Source organism: Rhamphochromis sp. 'chilingali' (assembly GCF_963969265.1).
Source record: "Rhamphochromis sp. 'chilingali' genome assembly, chromosome: 6".
Lineage (NCBI taxonomy): Eukaryota > Metazoa > Chordata > Actinopteri > Cichliformes > Cichlidae > Rhamphochromis > Rhamphochromis sp. 'chilingali'.
The window spans coordinates 28182061-28201432 of NC_137933.1; the positions used below are offsets into that span (position 1 = coordinate 28182061).

Here is a 19372-nt window from a genome sequence, read left to right on the forward strand (position 1 = left end):
ATCAACTTGAAATGCTCCCAAAAATGGCACTACAACATGAAAAAATATAATATAAGCTCTGGCGGACTTGGTTCTATGCTAGATCTTAAAGGGTTAAAAAATAAATCACTGCACCTATTTCTCATTTTCCTAGTAAAACATAAAGAAATGAGGGATGGCTCAAGACATTTGCAAGTATAATAAATAATTGATTTGAATAGCCTACATTGACTTATGTGTATGCACTCATACACACACACACTGAAAAGATTCCTGTGAGTCACAACTTGTGTGTTTTAGTGATGCCCCCACTACTGGCTGTAATTGGCCTCATGAAGCAGGCTGACACTGCGGTGCTCCGGCTTGTTATCAGGCTGACAGACAAAGTGGAAAGGACAGCAGTATCACTCAGAGAAACACAGCAGACCTCGGAGGCATACGCATACTCACAAAAATACACACAAACACCACCACAAGTGGACGCACAGCTGTCACATGTCGCCATTCCGACACAGGCAAGTTATGTGATGTGGTGAGACTAACCGATGGTGACGGTGAGGAGAGTGCACCTAAAGTATTGCCCTTAAACGACAATCGAATTGGAGCTGGGTAGACAGATAAAATGAGATAATGGACGCACACAGTCAGTTTAATGCGATGAATAGAAAAGGATAAGACGACATCCTTTCACGGTGAAAGGTCAGTACAATGACAGAAGTATGCTTGAGCTGATTTAGGGATTTGTTTGGTGATGCTGAATTTTAACCGTCTCAAAAAGTGTTTAACATATATGGAACAGCTGAATGTTTTTGTTCAAACACTACAACTATCTGTCAGTACAGGAAGACTGGCATCGCAAGTTTTGAAATCTAAAATCCTGGTCCCATTCCAGGCCACCAAGACCTTTTAAGTCATCTCTAGCATTTTCTTCTCTCAGCTGGAGCGTTTTTGTTTGTTTGTTTTTAAAGACAGTGATTCAGCCTTTGAATATTTTATGTCTTTAATGCCACACTTTCTTCTTTTTAGTTAAGAATGTGCGCAGAATTAACACAACTTTTCAAAAATTCCTTCTGTCCAGACGTGAGAGCTTGTTGAGGTGTTCCCAGTGCAAGACGGCTCACTACTGCAATACCGCGTGCCAGGTACAGTGTGTGTGTTTGTGTGTTTTAATCTTTTGGGGACAAAAATCAAGTTCTCATAATGTAAATCATTACATTTTAAAGTGTACACTTTGTTTATGGCTTGTAGCTGGGGTAATAATGGCTATGATGGATGTGTCTGTATACATCAGTGTATTTATATCCTCCTGCAGAAACAAGCATGGTCAGGCCATAAGAGAGAGTGTAAATGTCTGCAGAGCCTCCTACCCAGACTTCCCACTGACTCAGTCCGTCTAGCTGCAAGACTCATCTTTGCCTTGGTATGTTGCTGGACTTTCCTACTGTTCAACTCAGTTAAACTAAATGTGCTCAAAGAAAGCTGCTTAATACCTTTCCTTTTATGCACCATAACAGGCGGGCATTCCTGCTCTCAGAAAAACCAGACTTTAAAGAAATCCATGTCATGTTTTCTCAGTGTATGAAAGTTTGGAGGACTTTATCTGGGAGCAACAATAAATACAGCACATAATGCGCATCGATAGGAGAACGATATTTCAGTAACACCAGAGTGAACTGCTCAGCTTCTCTTTTTCTATGCAGTTAAGTCCGTCTAAGAGCAGCAGTGAGGAGCTCTACACTCTAGAGGAGCATGAATCGCGTAAGTTTGTCTTGCAAGTGTCTGTGTGCGTTTTACCTCACTGTAATAAAGGTTATTAGAAAATGTTTGCTCTTTCACCTGTGTGTTTATTTATATATATAGAGAGAGCGAGCGCATGTGTATATATAATCCAGTCGTAGCCAAATGCAAACTTTTTATTTTCAGCTGGGCTCATTCCTGTTTTAGATGCTATAAGGTTTTCTTTAAAAAACCAAAATCACTGATTTGAACCTTTACAGAACAGGCAAAATGATGTTGACATGTCTTGTTACACTTATTGTAAGTGTATCATAAGAGCTCTAAATTTGCAAATTAGATTATTTTAAATACTGAAAAGCAGAGAAGTCCAGAGCTCCCTCTCTCCACCCACCTTTTTCAGCTTATCAGGTGTTTCTAGGTGAGCTAAGACATGTAGTCTTGGGTCTACCCCAGGTAAGACATGCCCAGGACATTTCACTTGCCACCTGGTGGCATCCTTGCTAGATCCCTGAACCACCTCAACTGACTCTTTTCAGTGTGGAAGAGTAGAAGCTCTACTCTTAGTCCCTCCTAAAAGGCTGAACTCCTTACTCTCTCTCTAAGGGAGAGGGGCCCGGCCGCCTTTTTGAGGAAACTCGTTTCCGCTGCTTCTATCCGTGACATCATTCTTTCAGTCACCACCCAGAGCTTGCATCCGTAATTGAGTGTAGGGACATTGCTTGACCAGTAAATTGCCACTCATGCTCAGCTCTCTCTTCACCACAACGAACCACTACTGTACTAATCCGACATTCTCAAATTCCTCCAGCAGGAGCACCTTGCAACATGCCACCCAGTGACTCCAAGAAGGCTGCGTACTCTGAACTTTTGTTCGGCAACTACAGATAGTCGAGACAAAACGGTGCAGGGCAACAACCCTCTCGGCTACCGGAGAAATCTCCAACATTCAGGCAGTGACCTGCTTAGTGCACTTATGTTTTCTGGAATTTGACAGTGATTATAATTTAATGGCTTTTTAACAATAAGTTAGTCCACTGAATACCTGCACAGTGTTTTGCTGGAGGTTTCTTCTTGTTAAAAGGGAGTTTTTCTTTCCCACTGTTGCCAAAGTGCTTGCTCTTAGTGGGTCGCATGATTGTTGAGGTTTCTCTGTTGTGTTACTACAATATAAATGTCCTTGAGGGAACTGTGGTTGTGATTTGTTGCTGTATAAATAAAATTGAATTGAATCGGATGCAAAGCAATTCTCATTATGCACCCAAAAGACCTTCAGTATCAACATAATAGAAAAAGTAATAATTCATCTCAGAGAATGGATTTTTATAAAAAGACAATGTGGTTCCTGGAGCCAGTAGGTTTTTCTCACTGAGCCTAGCCCCAAGCAACTGGGCCGCTTCCTGTGGCAAAGACAAGTTTTAACTGTGGCTGAGGGAAGAACTGGGGGACAGATGAGCTACTAGAAGATGGATCACTAAAAAGTTGTGCATCTAGAAACAAAACATCAGACTTTTCTCTCTCATCAACTAAGCCAGTAAAACAACAGGCAGTATTTCATCTGAATGCGGTGCAGGTCTCGTTGCTGATGGCAGATTTGGGTAACTGGCAGGTGATTTAGTGTTGGAACTGTATCCAGAAATACTGACTAAACAGACGGAGCAGCCATCAAAGTGATCCTGTGGTTCCCTCTGTACCACTAGAAAGCTCTTTTTCTTTCCATTATTCTGAGATTTTCAACACACACCTGACAAACTGAATGAGATGCCCATGGCTTGTCTTGATTACCCAGTTTCATACCAAAATAAGCAGAGGATGCCTTTTCCCACAAACTCTGTTATGTTTTGTTGCTGTTTGGATATAGTGAAGGATCCACATGTTTAGCATCTGGATCATGTTTACAGTTGCCACTCGTCAAAAAACATGATGCGATAGAGCAAAATGGATTTTTTTAAAACAAATGTTAGATTTTATACAGCGAATATGATGCAGGACAGCGTGACGGGTTTAACGATATTCTGCATTTATCTGGCAAAAGTCTCATTGAGATTGAAAGTCCCTTTACAAATGTGATTTAGCAGATGGCGTCAAACATTCTACCTACTTTACACATTAACAAATACGACTGTTAGATACTAGAAATAAGTGAAAACCTGCATCATATGTTATAAAATATCAATTTAGGTCCATTTACAGGCAAATTTTAGGAGTCCTCACATCATCACCTTTAAAGAACATTACATTTTTACACCAGAATACCTGGATTTTATGAAGTGTTTCAACTACATTTGTATGATTTTTTAAAAAAAATGTTTTTACAGATCTAACTTCTATGCCTGAGAAGAAGAAACAAGGTCTTTCTCAGCTGGCGTCCATGTTAGAGCTGTACCTGCAACAGGAAGTACCTGACCTGTTACAGGAAATGGGATCAGCACTGCCACCTTCCTGCCAAGAACCCCTCAGCCTCATTGCCAAGGTCAGCTAAATGCACATTTGCTTTTCTGCATAGTAAGAACACCTCATCATGCACATGAATACGCAATCAAATCCCGTGTACCTCCATAAAAAGACACATCACCTCCTCCTTGACTTATCCCACCGCACGTCTGAGATCTTCCGAGCATTCGTAATCAGATCCCCTGTGTTTATGTATTCCCAGAACAACTTCAGGTCTCACTCTCTTAAAACGTACCAGCTGTCTTCGGTGGAACTGAAACCACAAACTCCTGTGTGTTTATCTGCAATTTGCTCTTCCTCTGTTTTCTGTTAGCTTGTGTGACTCCTCGTCATTTCATTGTGTTTGAATTCCATCTTGTGCGCGTGTTCATTGTGTTTTTCCCACCACAGTGATTGCATGCGTGTTTCTCGAATGATTATGAGCCTTTTGATAACACAAAGGTGCAAATAAGCACTTCTTACAAAAAACTGTCATGATCGAAACAAAATACACCAACTTTCTTCATCCAACTTTTCTACATATAAAGCGTCATTTACATTCGACTCAAAGGAAGTCATATTTAATCAGTGGTTGTTTTCTTTCAACAGATAGCTGTGGATGTATTTCAAATACTGTGCTCGTAAGGCGAGAAAGGGCAAAAGTGTTTTGGGGTTTTTTTGTTGCTCTTTTACGTTTCACTGAAGATCGTATAAACAAATCAGACTGCTGTTAGTAGACTGTTCTGTGGACACGTGTGGCTAAGATGGAGGTTTTGGTGTAAATCAGAAGCTTCATGTTTGGAGAAGGGAAAGCTTCACATACCAGTATAAGAGTCTTCCCCATTTATGAAAAGCGGTGGGAAAAACACTGCTTGTTCCTGTTTTGTTGTCAGTGGGCGAAAAAGTCTCGGCATCATTGAAAGAGCAATACATTTAGAATCATGCACGAAGAACAAGATGTCAGCACCTCCAGAAACAGAAACTCAAGCTGGGTGGTACAACGCACACAAGAGTGGTGAGAGATGTATGGAAAAATCTCACTTATGACGTTAATTCAAGAGAAATTAGCTGTTTACTTGAGAAAACCCACAAAAACCCAGAGTTGCACATGTTCTAAACTTCAGAATGATTTAATTTCCTCTAAGCTGATATAAAAGAGTGATCAGCTGTGACTGGTGATATTTAGTTGCAGAAATTGCTGCTGTGAATGTTGTTTAAGGTGATCTCATCACCGGTATAAGTGACACGTATTATTACTGGTAATCCTTCTTAGTGGAAAGTTTTCCTTTGGTTAGGGTCGCTCACAGGTCACTCACCAGGTTCACCCACCGGGGGGTGTTTACAATTAGAGCATTTGTGCCACAGTGCAGTGACTCAGCGTCTGACTGGAGACACCAGCAACCTACAGACAGACAACAGGCTTTTTTCTCCTTTGTAAGCCCAGCCACAAAGGCCTGTATTCAAAAGATTGGCTAATGGAGAGGAATGTAAAGTACAGGAGTGCCTTGTTTTTGTAGAAGCACTTTGTGTTAAAATGGCTGTCAGATCAGACGTCGCCTTTATGTCCATCAATTTGTTTTGCTCTCTTTTCCTTGGTTGAGCCTCTGCATGCGACATGTTTGTCTAGAAAACACAAGATTTCGACAGCCAGTGCTCACTGACCTTTAAAAGCTTAAATTATAAAGTAAAATAAAGAAGTCTGAAGTGTCTAATTCAATTCAATTTTATTTATATAGCACCAGTGGCGGAGCGTGGGGGTGGCTTACTGGGCTTAAGCCCGGGTTGTTTTGTCAGAAGCCCGGGGTCTTTTGGGGTGTAATTTTTTCATAGTTAGATGTCTGGCTGACAACTGTATAAAACAAAAAGTACACACAATAGTCGAAGCACATAGTGCACACTGTGGGAATTTACGACTGTGCGTGAATCCCCCCTGATATTGGTATGATCCGAGCTCAGGCACTAAGCGACTGAGCGAGGGGGCGGGGCAGCTGCTGCCTGTGAGTGCGCTGTTGGAGAAACGGAGCCAGCCATACTAAGGAGAGCTTAAGTTTGACCAGGTACCAAAGCAAATCATTCGTACCGTACAAATAATGTAAATATGACGGTGCATCACGAAAGATTGATATCAAACTGATCACTTGACCAATATTACGTTATTGCTCTTCAAGTGAATCAACAAATGGCGAAATGAAAAGCCGAACAACAACAATGCTGTTTCTTTGGAGAGTCTCAGCTTACATGTGTGTATTCACAGTTGAAACCAGATATTTACACTTTATGGAAAACACAAGAACATTTTTTTACTGTACAACGTCATTTAGAGTAAACTTGTTTTGTTTTGGATAAATATTGAAATATCTTTTGAATTAGTTAAATGTCAGAATAAAGAGAGACAGAGCTTCTATTTATCATCACTTTCATCAAATTTAGGAGTACATACACTAAGTTTATTGTTAATTAATAAGAAACTGCAGACGATTCCATTCTGAGCTGAAGAAGCTTCTGATTGGTTCGTAGAGTCCATGTGAGTAAATTGGTGGCACAGCTGTGGATGCATATAAGGCAAAACACAGAGCCTGTTTCTGTGACATGGGAACATCAAGAGATGTCAACCAAAACACCAGGAACAGAGTTGTGGAGCTCCATAAGTGTGGCTCAGTTTGAATACAATTTGGTGCCATTTTCAATTAAGAAATACAGATAGTTTCTCTCTTTACTCTTAAAGTTAACAAATATGTTTTTTTATATTTATCAATCTAAAAAAAATAAACTTTTAGTCTGATTTGATGTTACAATTAAAAAAGTGTTTTTATCTGAAGAGTAAATATGTGGTTTCAACTGTATATTTGATGATTGTCAGCACAAAGAGAGAGAGAGGAACAGAGAGGGAGATGGAGAATGAGGACAGAACAGATGAACAAGAGCAGGTGAGACTCACATGTTAGTCAAATGGTTGTTTACCAAAAGTATCACCGTATCATAGGTCCTCATGTATCTCGTGTTTCTTTTTAGGTTTGTTACTTTTCAAATTCTACATTTATTAAGTTTTGCAGCTTGTTTGCACAACAAGACTAAATAATTATATAAACTTTTCTCAATCTAAATATTGTACTTTGGTAGAATTAAAAAATAAGTGTAGTGCAGGTCTATGATGATTTTTAGTGCTACTATCATCTAGTTCTGATTCTGGTTCTGTCTTGGTTAAGTCCTCAGTAGTCCTGATTTTGAACTGTTGTAGTCCTTAAACTAAAAAACTAGTTTAAGGTGTCCTGCATATGTGATATTTATTTTTCCCTAACTCAAAACAGAGCCAATTAATTTTTCAGTCATTTCTAAACACCCCCCCCCCCCCCCCCCCCAAAAAAAAATAAAATAAAATAAAATAAAAAATCCCACATGCATACTACCCTTTAGGGCTAAGCCCCGGGTGTTTCAAATGTCTGGCTCCGCCTCTGTATAGCACCAATTCACAACATCAGTCGCCTCAAGGCCAAGTACCATCTTCAAAACAATCACTTGAAGCCTGCAAATCTGGATATTTGGCATGCAGACCTGTGCCTCGTATAACAGCTGAGTTTTGTTGGATATGACTTATTCGTAAAGAGTTTATAATGTCAATGAAATTCACTATGTAGTTATTAAATTTTAAGAGTAAAGCCACTCATGCTCACACCTTTTACCTTGGTAATATACACGTGATCAGATCTTACGAGGCTGTGAAATGACGGTTGAGTAATCGCTAACGCCGCTTATTTACACTCTCTGCATCTCTTATGTACTAAATCATACACTGCCATCATATACTGATGTGGTCATATGTGATCCATTGGACTAAATCTTTGGGTCTGGTACAGTTGGGTTATCAATCATTCATAATCATGAATCAAGCATTATGCATCTGTGACTGCGCTGTTCCTGACATATTATTCAGTTGGATTTTAAAACACTGCGCCAAGCTTAAAATGAAACCATGATAGAAACACATAAGTGTGGCGTCCTTCCTAATGCCACATGAGCTGTCTATGAAACCAGACGAGGTGGCACAGAAAGCAGTGGTTTAGTGTGTCTGAGAAATATCAGGGAGAAATGGCTGTCCTGCAGCGTGCATTATCTGTAATGTGTTGCATACTGATGGTAAACCTTTTTAACTACCTTTGATTGATTGATTGATTGATAGATTGACTGATTAATTTAAAATATCACCTTCAATAAGATGGGCTAATAAATAAATGTGCCACTATCCAAAATGGTGACTTATCGTCTGCCAATAGGGGGCACTGTGATTGCATGGCCAACAGTCTGTATTTGTAGTGCAAAGGAGTCCTTCATTTCACTTTTGCTCTCTTATGTTTCATATTTGCTTTACCTCCCCTGCCTCTGTTGTTTCTACCTACTGTATGTTTACAACAATGTAAGGACAGTCAGACCTACTCTGTGTACTTCTGTCTGTCCTTATATTTTTGTCTCTCTCTTTGCTCATTATTCTTTTTAATGCAGCCCTTTCTTCTTCCTGTCTCCTCCTCTTGTGGTCGCTCTCTTTAATGGTCCTAGTACATAACAAATGAGGAGTTTATTATTGTGTACTTGGAGCATTCACTGTGCTTAACAAAACAGGTCATTACTGTGAGTGTGCTGTGTGTGCGTGTATGGGCATTTGTGTATGTATACGTGTGTGTTGGAGTTCCTCTCGTGTGGGGGTTTGTTTTCTTTTGTGCCATAAAAGCATTCTTTAGGCTAATAGCTGCTCTATCCCGTGTGCTAATAGTGTCGTACAGAAACATACATGCACGCACGCTGACGCACACAAGGAAGCAGTCCCACATCATCATTACTGCTCTTAATACCCCCAAGAGGAGCAAGGAGGGAAGTAGGGAGAGTTGTATTTGTGTGTGCTACTACTGTGTACTGTGTACGGTCTGCGTATTCACAGTGCTGGGGAAAGGTTTTAGACACCTAACGTGTTCTCGTAACACTATCACGGAGCAGCTTATCAGATTCTTTCTGCAGCACGATGGTGACGACAAACATGGAAACAGAAGAGCAACATCTTCAGGAACGCCTCCTCAGTAGAAGGTCTGCGTGCAGGAAGACTGCAGTGGGCATGCATCGTGTCTGTCCATGTGCTGTTTTTTTATCAGACTGCAGCAGTATAATAAGCGCAAACATGGAGCTCTAACTGTGCTGCTTTCATTGTTTCTTTAAAGCAACTTCCCCACTCTGCAGTGTGTGTGTGTGTGTGTGTCTTTAGATCTCACTGTGTGCGTCTCATCTTAGATACTTGCACATATTTGGATTTATGTGTGAATTTCTTTTTGTGCTTATGTGGTTAGTTTGTCTTTGCCTATACTTGTGTGTATTGCTTAGGTAAATGTGTGTGTGTTCTCTAACCAGCCTGCGAGCCTGCGTGTGAACTTATTGTTATGCTGCATCAGCCCTCGCTGCACTGAGACCCATTTCTCACACAAACTCCTTACATGACCGACATGTTACCCCATAAAAAACACACTCCCTCACCCCTCTCTGTCTTCCTGAACCTGGCTCTGTGCGTCTTGTTTTTTCCCTCTCTCGGCCTCACCCGTTTGCTCCGCGCCACCTATCATTTCTCTTCTTCATTGACATTCGCCCTTCTCGTTCCCTCTCTGCCCAAGTTTAGCTTTTGATATGAGGGTTATAAATAGCTCTTTAAAGACACCTCACAGGGCTGTTCTAACAGTCCAGTGCCACCTTTTGAATTTTAAAATCTTGACTTAAAGTAACTCAGAAACATCATAGAAAAGTCTCATGCTTTAAAGCATAAAAATACAGTTTGTACTTTAAGATGATGTTAATGATTTTGAGCAGTGTGCATACAGTAATGCTTACTGTAGCATTATGCACAGAGATGAGTGGGTGGTTTAATGTGTAATCTGAAGATAATTATTAGTGAATATGCAGTTCCTGCTTGATGAAAATATAATATTTTAGTATTAATAATGGGGGAAGTGCTGAAACATGAGCTAGAAATGCCTCATCTATAGTAGCTACCTGGAGACATTGTTACACAGTGGAGGGGGGAGAAGTTGCCCTTAAATACATAGATGCAGTTTACTTCAAATGTGTTCGAACTACTGGAAGCACTCTGTTTGGTTTAGGGAAATGGTGGAAGCTTCAGAGGCTGTTTTGCTGCTGCCGAACAGAAAATAATGTCTTTTGCAGTGAAGTGAAATGGAGTGTTGAAAACAATCGTCTGTGGATCCTTTTTTGATTGCTGGAAATCTCCACTCCCATTTCCTTACTTGTTCAAGCTACCCGCTTCAAGTATTCTGTAATCAAACTGTGCATAGCATCCCTGTGTTGAGGTGACACACTGTACGCTTTGCACACAAGCGCGTTACTGTAGTCCCTGCATTGGGTGAATTCCCATAATCTTTTCTGCATAGCCAAAAAGCTACAAGAAACATCACTGTGGGACCATGAATCCAGCTTCACACATGTCTCCGGGACACAGCAGGTGTTTGTGTTTGTCTGCAGTACTTTGGGCTGTGTCCCTAATATGGTGCATACAACTGTTTATCAGAGGAACCTTTAAGACCTCCTTACTGTTGGAGCTCCATTCTGGCTGTTCTGTCTTTTATTTAACGTGAGCTTAAAGAAAAAACTGGCTCATCTATTGAGAGAGTGTTAAAAAACAAGAATAAAAGCTGTAGATGGAATATTGGGGGGGGGGGTAAGAAGAATGTGAAAAGAAAACGTCAGAAACGAGCAGAAGAGGGATAGGAACATGTACCTACTCGCACCTACTCTGCTTGATAAAAGGTTTGAAGTAGCTGTATTTATGGCTCTGTGTGCATGAGGCCGTAACTGAGACTCCTGGGAAACACACACACACACACACACACACACATCACCACCACCTGATGTCATGTGTGGCGCCAATAAATTTACACCCCTGCTGAAACTGCTTCACCTTCAATTATAGCAGCAGGAATGAGGAGCGTGTGTGTGTGTGCCGGCGTAATCCTCAGTGTGTGTGTGTGTGTTTGTGTTGATTCTTATTTTTTGGTCGTTATAATTTTTGGTCTGTTTGCTTGCTGTAATGTAACTTGTGTATATCTGTGTGTAGGAGTAAATCTGCGTGTAGACAGATGTGCGCTGTAGGTGTGTGAGTGTAACTTGTTGTTTCTGTGTAGGAGTAATTTACTCGCACGGCTTTTCCTTATATTTATTGGCCATCTGTTGAGCAGCTAAGTGGGATGCAGACGCCATCAAACTACGGTACTGTAACAAATGGAAAGGTTGTCACTTACCAAACTTTTTGCATGGGAGAATGAAGTAAAACTTCACATTTTTTCTAAATGGATCGACTAAGGAATGCAGATGCATGTATGCAGGAAGGAGAGGGGATGTATATAAATGAGAATATTGCATTTTAATGTTTTTGCCTGTACCATAATGTTTCCTTTTGCTCTTATGGATGCATGTTTGCCTGTATCCGGCGTGTGAAATCATTAAAATAATCCTCTTGTGTATGTCTTAGTATGCTCGGCCTTATCTCTTCAGCATTTCCCTGATCTGCTATTGTAGCTGCCAGTGCCATGGGTTCTACCTAATTAGCTTAGGCTTTGCAAAATCTCACACACACGTACAGCTTTGTGTAATGACTTGGAGTCCATCATCATGGATGAAGTCACAGACAGTATAATGTGAAAAGAGAGCAAAAAACCATTTGTTTAATTGACTTAGATTGGCTGCATGTGTGTGGGCTCTCGTGGGGAAGAGGTGAGGAGAAGAAGATGAAGAAGGGGGGAAGGAAAGAAAACAAGGCGCTGAAATGACTGGCGGGCCATGGGAAAGGGAAGGAAACAGGAGAAGATGCAGAAAAAAGAGAGCTTGTGAGGAAAAAGATTTCAACAATCAAGATCAGAAACAGGGTTGAGGAGATTTGGAGAAGAAGAGTGGAGGACACAGAAAAAAGGGACAATCTGAAAAGACCGACTATAAATTGTTTTGAGTTTTTGATAAATCTGCATGCCAGATTTAAAATTCTGCAAACTGATTTGACCTGCAGTGTGCTGTAGAAGACGGGGATGTATGCTACATGTTTGAGCTGGGGGTAGGGTTAGCTTAATGAGAAGCTTTTGGCTGCAGCAGCCGCTATCTCTCTCTCTCGTCTCCTTTATCATCCCTCATACTGGCACTGCTCTCTCCTCTGTCGCTCCGGCATCTACAGTAATTACTGTTCTTTGGTGGTTAAGAGGAATGTAGACGGGGATAGAGCGCGATAACGTGCCAAAGTGTGAGTATTTGTGTATTTTGTTTAATTTCCTCCAGACTTTCCTCTAGAGGGATGTTCCAGGAAGTGTGTTTCCTAAGCTGTCTCTCGCAGATTAGCCTTTCACACCAGCACAGTGACCTGGCAAAGACCTGTTGAAGTAAAACGTTCTGTGCATGTGTTCCAACATGAGGTCATGGATCGCATCCTGACCTTCCACCAAGCATTTCAGCCTGCTCAGTCTGCTCAGCTCTGTAATAAAAGGGTTTTTTAATGGGATATTTCAATAGTGAATTGTAGTTTAGCATGTTGTTGTCATGTTACACAATCCTCTCTCAAATGAAAATATATTTCACATGTTTAATCAGAGTAAAGATTTTCTATTTACACAAAAATGTCTGTGAAAGAAGGGAGGGAAATCCTTAAATCTTTGGCTGTTACACCTTTTTAATCCCTTGTGAAAAATTAAATGATTTGTGATGTATTTGTTTTGCATTAAGGTTGAAAACAGAGGGCAGCATAATTATATGCGTACATGTTGACATTTTTCTTGCACTGATTGGTCACTTGCCTTCCATTAACCTGTGGGTTTATCATCGCTAATCATCATCACTCCTGTACTCATGATGCTTTTATTAGTTATCTCACACAGGACATATAAAGACTATGTGTTAAATGAAGGATCAGCCTACTATTAAACGGTGAACCATGTTGCCTGTTCAATTTTAAAATACTCTGTGTCATAAAAAATGTGCTTTTATAGGGTAATTGCATTATTTTATTCACACCGTTATCTGATCTCATTTCAAATACCTGGGCCAAAACCACACTATCTGCAACACATTAATATCACTGATATTATAATACGAATACTATAATACTAACGTTTTCTGCCTACATGGATATAGTTTTCTTAAAATGTTTCAAATTAACTCTAAATATTTTAAAGACATACAGTCTGATTCCTTATTTACCGCTTTTTAAAAATAATAATAAAGACTGCTAACACACACACACACACACACACACACACACACACACACACACACACACACACACACACACACACACACACACACACACACACACACACACACAGGCACACATTTGTTTGTAACTGATTGGACAGACAAATATGAGACCAAACAGCTTTGGGAAATTGTTTAATCTGGTTATAACAGTTCTCCTGCCCCCTTGGGAAGCAGACTGTAGGTATGCCAGATGGCCAGTCTGCCACTGAAAGTAGCTTTTTTTTTTTTGTTATAATTTGGAGCTTATGTTTGGGTGTTGGCTAAATAATTGTGAGTATTTTAAGCCATTTTCCCAAACCGTGTATTTGGGTAAATTTCTCTGGTCATCTGCCTTGTAGGTTACATGATGTTTCCTGGGTGAGGCTGTGCCCTGTTTAGAAGCCTTAACACTTAGAGCACATTGTGCAGGTTACTTTTGCATACATTCAGTCATATACACAGTAATTTGGAATTAGCTTTTTTGTGCTGTTCCCCACTGTGTGGATTATTTGTCACATAATTAAAAACACTGAGAAATGTATAATTTGGATTTTCCTCTATTTAAGATCCCGGCGCTGTCGCCTTAATAAGTGCAAAAAAATAGTATAAGGGCATCATATTAAAAGAAAAATACATGGAGAAAATTGTTGTTTACACTGTTGTTAGCATGTATCGACTAACAGTTTGACCATTTTCTTGCAAAAAGTCCCATATGGAAAAGATATATATAAATCTTATAAAGTTTGTATCTGTCTTGTGTGAAACTTGTATGAAAAGCATACAAGAGTGAAAACAGATATAAGATCCCTTGAAAAATTATATAATGAAACTTGTATGTTTTGGATACTTACTAAAACAATATATGAAAGTAATGAGAAAGTGGCCACTTTTTTTTTTTACTGTTTCTTTTCCATATGGGGTAGTAGCAAAGCTATGACTAAATTCTTTGAACAGTCCCAGGTTTCCATATACTGCAATATGCAGGTGAAACCTTTAATCAGTGATGTCATGGGGTAAACGGTATATTTTCGCTTTGGTTAATTGTCAATTTCCCATGTCCCCTGCTGTTTGCAGGGATTTAATGGCACCGTGTACATGAAAGTTATTTTCAGCTTTTACAGTTAATTTGGATGATAAGGAGTGATAATATTAACATCACTGTGCTTAAAGGCCACACATTTTCTGTCCCTTAGCTAAATGGCCTGTATATCTGAGTCTAAGAAATCCTTTTACAGGACGAAAAAGCTAAGAGCAAAGTGTTAGCCTCAGAAATGGTGATCAGGTTTGCAATCGGTGCTTTGGTTCATGAAATACGGCTGTAAATATAGAATTTCTAATGGTACAGCTACAATACAGGGTTCAAGTACGCACTCGTCCACCCACCCATCCTCTCTTCCTGTTCACCTGTCTGCAGGTCATTAGCGGGTTAGGTAAAACTTCCTTGTCTTGTGGAGGCTGGGGGAGGGCAACTGCAGCCTGTAAAGTATCCAGAATGCTTAACCATCAGTCCTTTTATTTCCATCCTGAATATAAATGAGTTTCTGCAGGCTTCGTTCCCTCAGTCTCCCTCTCATCTGTCTCTCATCTCTTTCTTTCTCAGTCTCCTCTTAAACCACAGCCAAGCATGAAACAGCGAGTGCTGTTCAGGGACAGTGAGTCACACCTTCCCTGACTATCAACTTCTCACTCTTCTGTGTGTGTGTTTGTATGGGTAACATTTGTGTTCCTGCAATCTTTTTAAGTGGAAATGAGCATGAATTTTCTCAGAAACCCAAAAAGCCTATTTGCTGTAACTTATTATGAAGAGGATTATTTTTAGAGTCAGGGACAGGAAATAATCGCGTGTTTGTGTTTTTTATGTGCACTTATTTGTTGTCCCATAGTGGATGAGAGCTCGGTATCATTTTGTTTCTGGTTTCTGTTATTTTCCCTTTAATGGGCATTCATGCTGTGCTTCCTCTTGTTAAACATCAGCAACTCGTCAGGAACACAAATAAGACTTTGTGTGTGTGGATGCAGATAAACAGGCACACGTTTTATTCTCTCCATTGTGTCATCTCTGCTTCCCGTGCATAGACAAAGGAGCACAAATTAGACATGCTGTTATAAAAAAACAAAACAAAAACAACTTATATTGTAGGCTATAATTTCTTCCTAAACACTAAGTTGCAGTAGTTTTTTTTTTAATGATAACATTAAAACTTTGTGAACTTTCTTGCACAAGACAAAGATAATCATTTGTGTAGCCCACTTCCACACTATCCGGTTGTTCAGTGATGACGCGACGAATCCTACTTCTGGGTCTAAAGTAGTCTGCGTTTAATATGGCTTTTGTGTTGTTAACATGTTTAATGTTATGTATTTTCTTCTATTTGATCTCAAAAAGCTCCTAAAACAGTCAGTGATCACTGTTGACCTCCCTCGGCTTTTATTACCACTAATCATTTATTTAAGCTCAGTTTTTACCTTAGGATGTAACTACAGCCCAGCCCATGCAGCAGTATATGAATGACTAACCTCGTATTGTGGATGGATTATCTCAGTTGTTCTCCTGGCTGAAGTTTGGTCCTTTTACAGCATCCTGCCGTGCGATTACATTTGTTCCTGACCACCGAGAACACTCACGGTAACTTTTATCGAGTGGAAAAAAAGTTAGCTTGTTTATATTATGCTAACATAGCTGTGTCGCTAGGGATCACGTAGCACATCATTATATACCAGCTAGCCCAACTTCAGTAACCCTACAAACATCACTGCTTTTTAGTTTTCTTTCTTCATTTATGCTGGAAGTGATAGCAGAGCTGTACGTTTTAATTTGTTTCCAAAACCCCGCAGTCAGGACATGCTATATTGTATTTAGATAGAAGCTAGCGAGCTAACTCCCTGCTAACTTCTAACTCTGTTAAATGTCATAAATTCCGTTTTCATGGATGCCTGGATGTTAAACTCAATTGTTACACCTGGTAGAGCAGAACGCTGATCATTTTATTAAAGATGAAAAACTTTAGATAGTTTTTCAACTCTCAGTAATGCCATAGTGATCGTTTGATATATGGACCTGCAGCGGAGTTTAGACCCAGACACGGCTAGTGACGTCAGACTGAACAACCGGATAGGCCAGGTACTGTGGTAAATGTAAATTCAGTTTTGAACTGAAACCTGGTTTTTAATTGTAAATAATTAAAAGTCCCAGCATTTTGGAAATGGGGTTATATATTTGCACTTAGAGTTATTCAACTTGGTGCTGATAAGAAAGTTTGTGGTGGTATCATGTCTGCAGACTAAATATGCATTTACATCCAACTGCCTTACTTAGTCAGACTTGAGTAATGATTGTAATTATTGGAACTCATATTTATATTAACATTTTCTTCCCCCCCCCCCCCCCCCCCCCCAAAATTGGGTGTTATATAAATAAATAAATCTCAGCAATCAAGAATTCAATGGGAAGAGCACAGATTATTGACCGAAAAGTTGTAGGCTAATGCTTAAGCTTGTTACATGCACACTTTTCATTCTAAATGGTAACACTTTTCTATGTAGATTTTACAAAAGCCAATAGTAAATTGATCCAGTTTTAAGAATAAACAGACTAAAATAGGATGACAACCTCACTACCGCTAGGAAAAATTGATGGTAGCACATTGCAACCAACCGGTCTACAGCAACTTACCAGGCCTTTGCTAAGCTTGATGGCATCCTGAAGAGGTATTTCAACCATTTGATTCAGCTGTGTTGGAGTAGGAATGCATCTAAAAGCTGCAGAACAGCTCTCAAGGACTGGAGTTGGAGACCCCTGGTCTACAGTGTGTCTTTTTGCAGTAGGGGACCCCGCTCAACTGGTTTTATTCTGATTATATTCCTGTTTAAAAACAAGGTTGCCAAGTGCCTATGTGATTTTGTGGTTAAACCACTGTCCTGCGGCAGCTATGTCAGTAGTTATTGAGGAGGAATTTTTGAATTTCTGTTACCAAACTATGAGGTATTGGCTAGATTTCAGATGAAAGTAGCAATGTGAATTTCAGTGTATGTAGAGAGCAACAGATTTGTGATTTTCTCCAGTTTATCACAGTTAAATGTCGTATTATCACAAACAGATTGCACGTAATGGCCAAGTTGACGCCATTTCATGGGAAAGTGATAGAAAACGGATCGCATACTGACTCCATGTGTTTGGGTCCCTGTCTTTGAAACAACCTCAAAGGCAACAGGACTCCAAGCTTGTGGTTGCAGAAATTTTGGTCATGTTTTCTCAAAGTTGCAAACACCTCATTCCCAAAGATTTTGCACATTTTCAGAGCCAGCAAGCCTGACTGATTGAGTAGAGGTATGTGCTCTCTTATGTCTCTGTCATGAAAATATAGTTTATGACTCTATAACTTCACCTAAAACAGTGACCATTGTAACAGACCAAATATTTTTATTCTAAATAAGAAAAGCAGTCCAAGTTTTCCAACAGGTGTTCAGTTGGGTTAAGATCTAGTGCCTGCAGAGGCCATAGCACATGATTTTCATATTCATCAAACCATCCAGTTTTCACTCATCCCATACAGATGTGACACAGATGATGTTTTGAAGAGGAGAATGAGTTATTCGTTAATCATAAGATTAATGCAAAAAGTGCTTGAAAGGCTCAGTAAGAATACAAAAGGATACAAATGTTTCATCTCAGCATAATGGGGATCAGTCGCTACAACTTTGTATTGATTTATTGAGTTTTGACCCCTCACTCTAAGGGGACAAGAATAACGGGTCACCAGCAAAATGCCTCCCACACTGAACAGAGCTTTGTGGTCACCTCACTGTAGGAGTCAGACATCCAGAACTGTATGACATCTAAGCATTCGCTCACTTCGGTTAAGAAATACTTGTAAGATCATATCACTTTTCTCTGCTTCTCTGTAGACTGCTGCTGTTGGTTTTGCGCCTTTAAGCACACATATGTAATGTGTACTTTATGAATACATACTTGACGTTCCTCTATAATAACTATCAGACTGCTGTTACTGAGGCATTCTCACCAGGTCTTACATTAACAGTCTTGTAGAGGTTTTTGCATATTATCCTAATGCACAAGCACCAGGGCATTAAACGTGCACCACTGACCACCAGTTGTGACTCTGTGTGCTGTTGTCTTTCCAATACATCTCAATTCGTAATTTGCTTTGAAGCAATACTTCTGGCCGGACTTCTCCAAGCCGTGCCCTAAACATGAACTTAGTTTCAGTATCACTTTGAGTGTTCTTGGTGCCACCATGAGAAATATAGAAATAAATTAGTCATTTTTATGGACAGAGCCCGATAGGTTGCTAATTACTTTATTGTATCAGACGCCTCAGCTGTGTGAAGGTATCTGTGTTTGTTGTTTGCCCAGGCTTTTTCTTCTGTATATGTCGGCAAGTGTTCCTGTGTGTGTGTGTGTGTGTGTGTGTGTGTGTGTGTGTGTGTGTGTGTGTGTGTGTGTGTGTGTGTGTGTGTGTGTGTGTGTGTGTGTGTGTGTTATAGAGAGAGAGAGTGAGAGAGAGCGAGATGGTGTCTTTCTATTGATTGAATCTGGCAGAGCAGGTTTCCTATGTGTCAGCAGTTTTGTTCACCCGAAGCCAGCCAGATACAAAAAGAGACAAAACCACAGAGGAATGATGGCAAGTAGACAAATCGGAGACAGTATTTTTAATTTTTTTGTATTATCTTCTTTTCATTTCAGTTTTTCATTTCTTTTTTTTTTTGCAGATTATGATAAAATGATTTTCTAAAATGGACTTACTTGCTAAGTTGGCATACAAAATATCTATCAAGCAATTGTCTTTCTTTAATTTACATTCAACCTCACATAGCATCGCAGTTAAGTGATTTGTGTATTTCACCTCTTAGAGAGACCAAAGGGGGATTTCGAATTTAATGAACCCCTCCCTGAAAACACCCCCAGGTGGAGATGAAAAGAGTGTAAAGGAGTGGGAGGGGAAGA

General features: G+C 39.9%; 1 protein-coding gene across 1 annotated transcript in view; it reads left to right on the forward strand.

Moving 5' to 3' along the window:
* The window catches only part of smyd3 (SET and MYND domain containing 3), a 112001-nt gene that overhangs the window by 28825 nt on the left and 63804 nt on the right, over positions 1-19372 (forward strand). Inside the window, exons 2-5 of the mRNA XM_080884280.1 lie at positions 1058-1121; positions 1292-1399; positions 1680-1737; positions 4032-4186. Of these exons, the coding sequence (XP_080740406.1) occupies positions 1058-1121; positions 1292-1399; positions 1680-1737; positions 4032-4186 (385 nt within the window). The remainder of the gene's footprint in view (positions 1-1057; positions 1122-1291; positions 1400-1679; positions 1738-4031; positions 4187-19372) is intronic.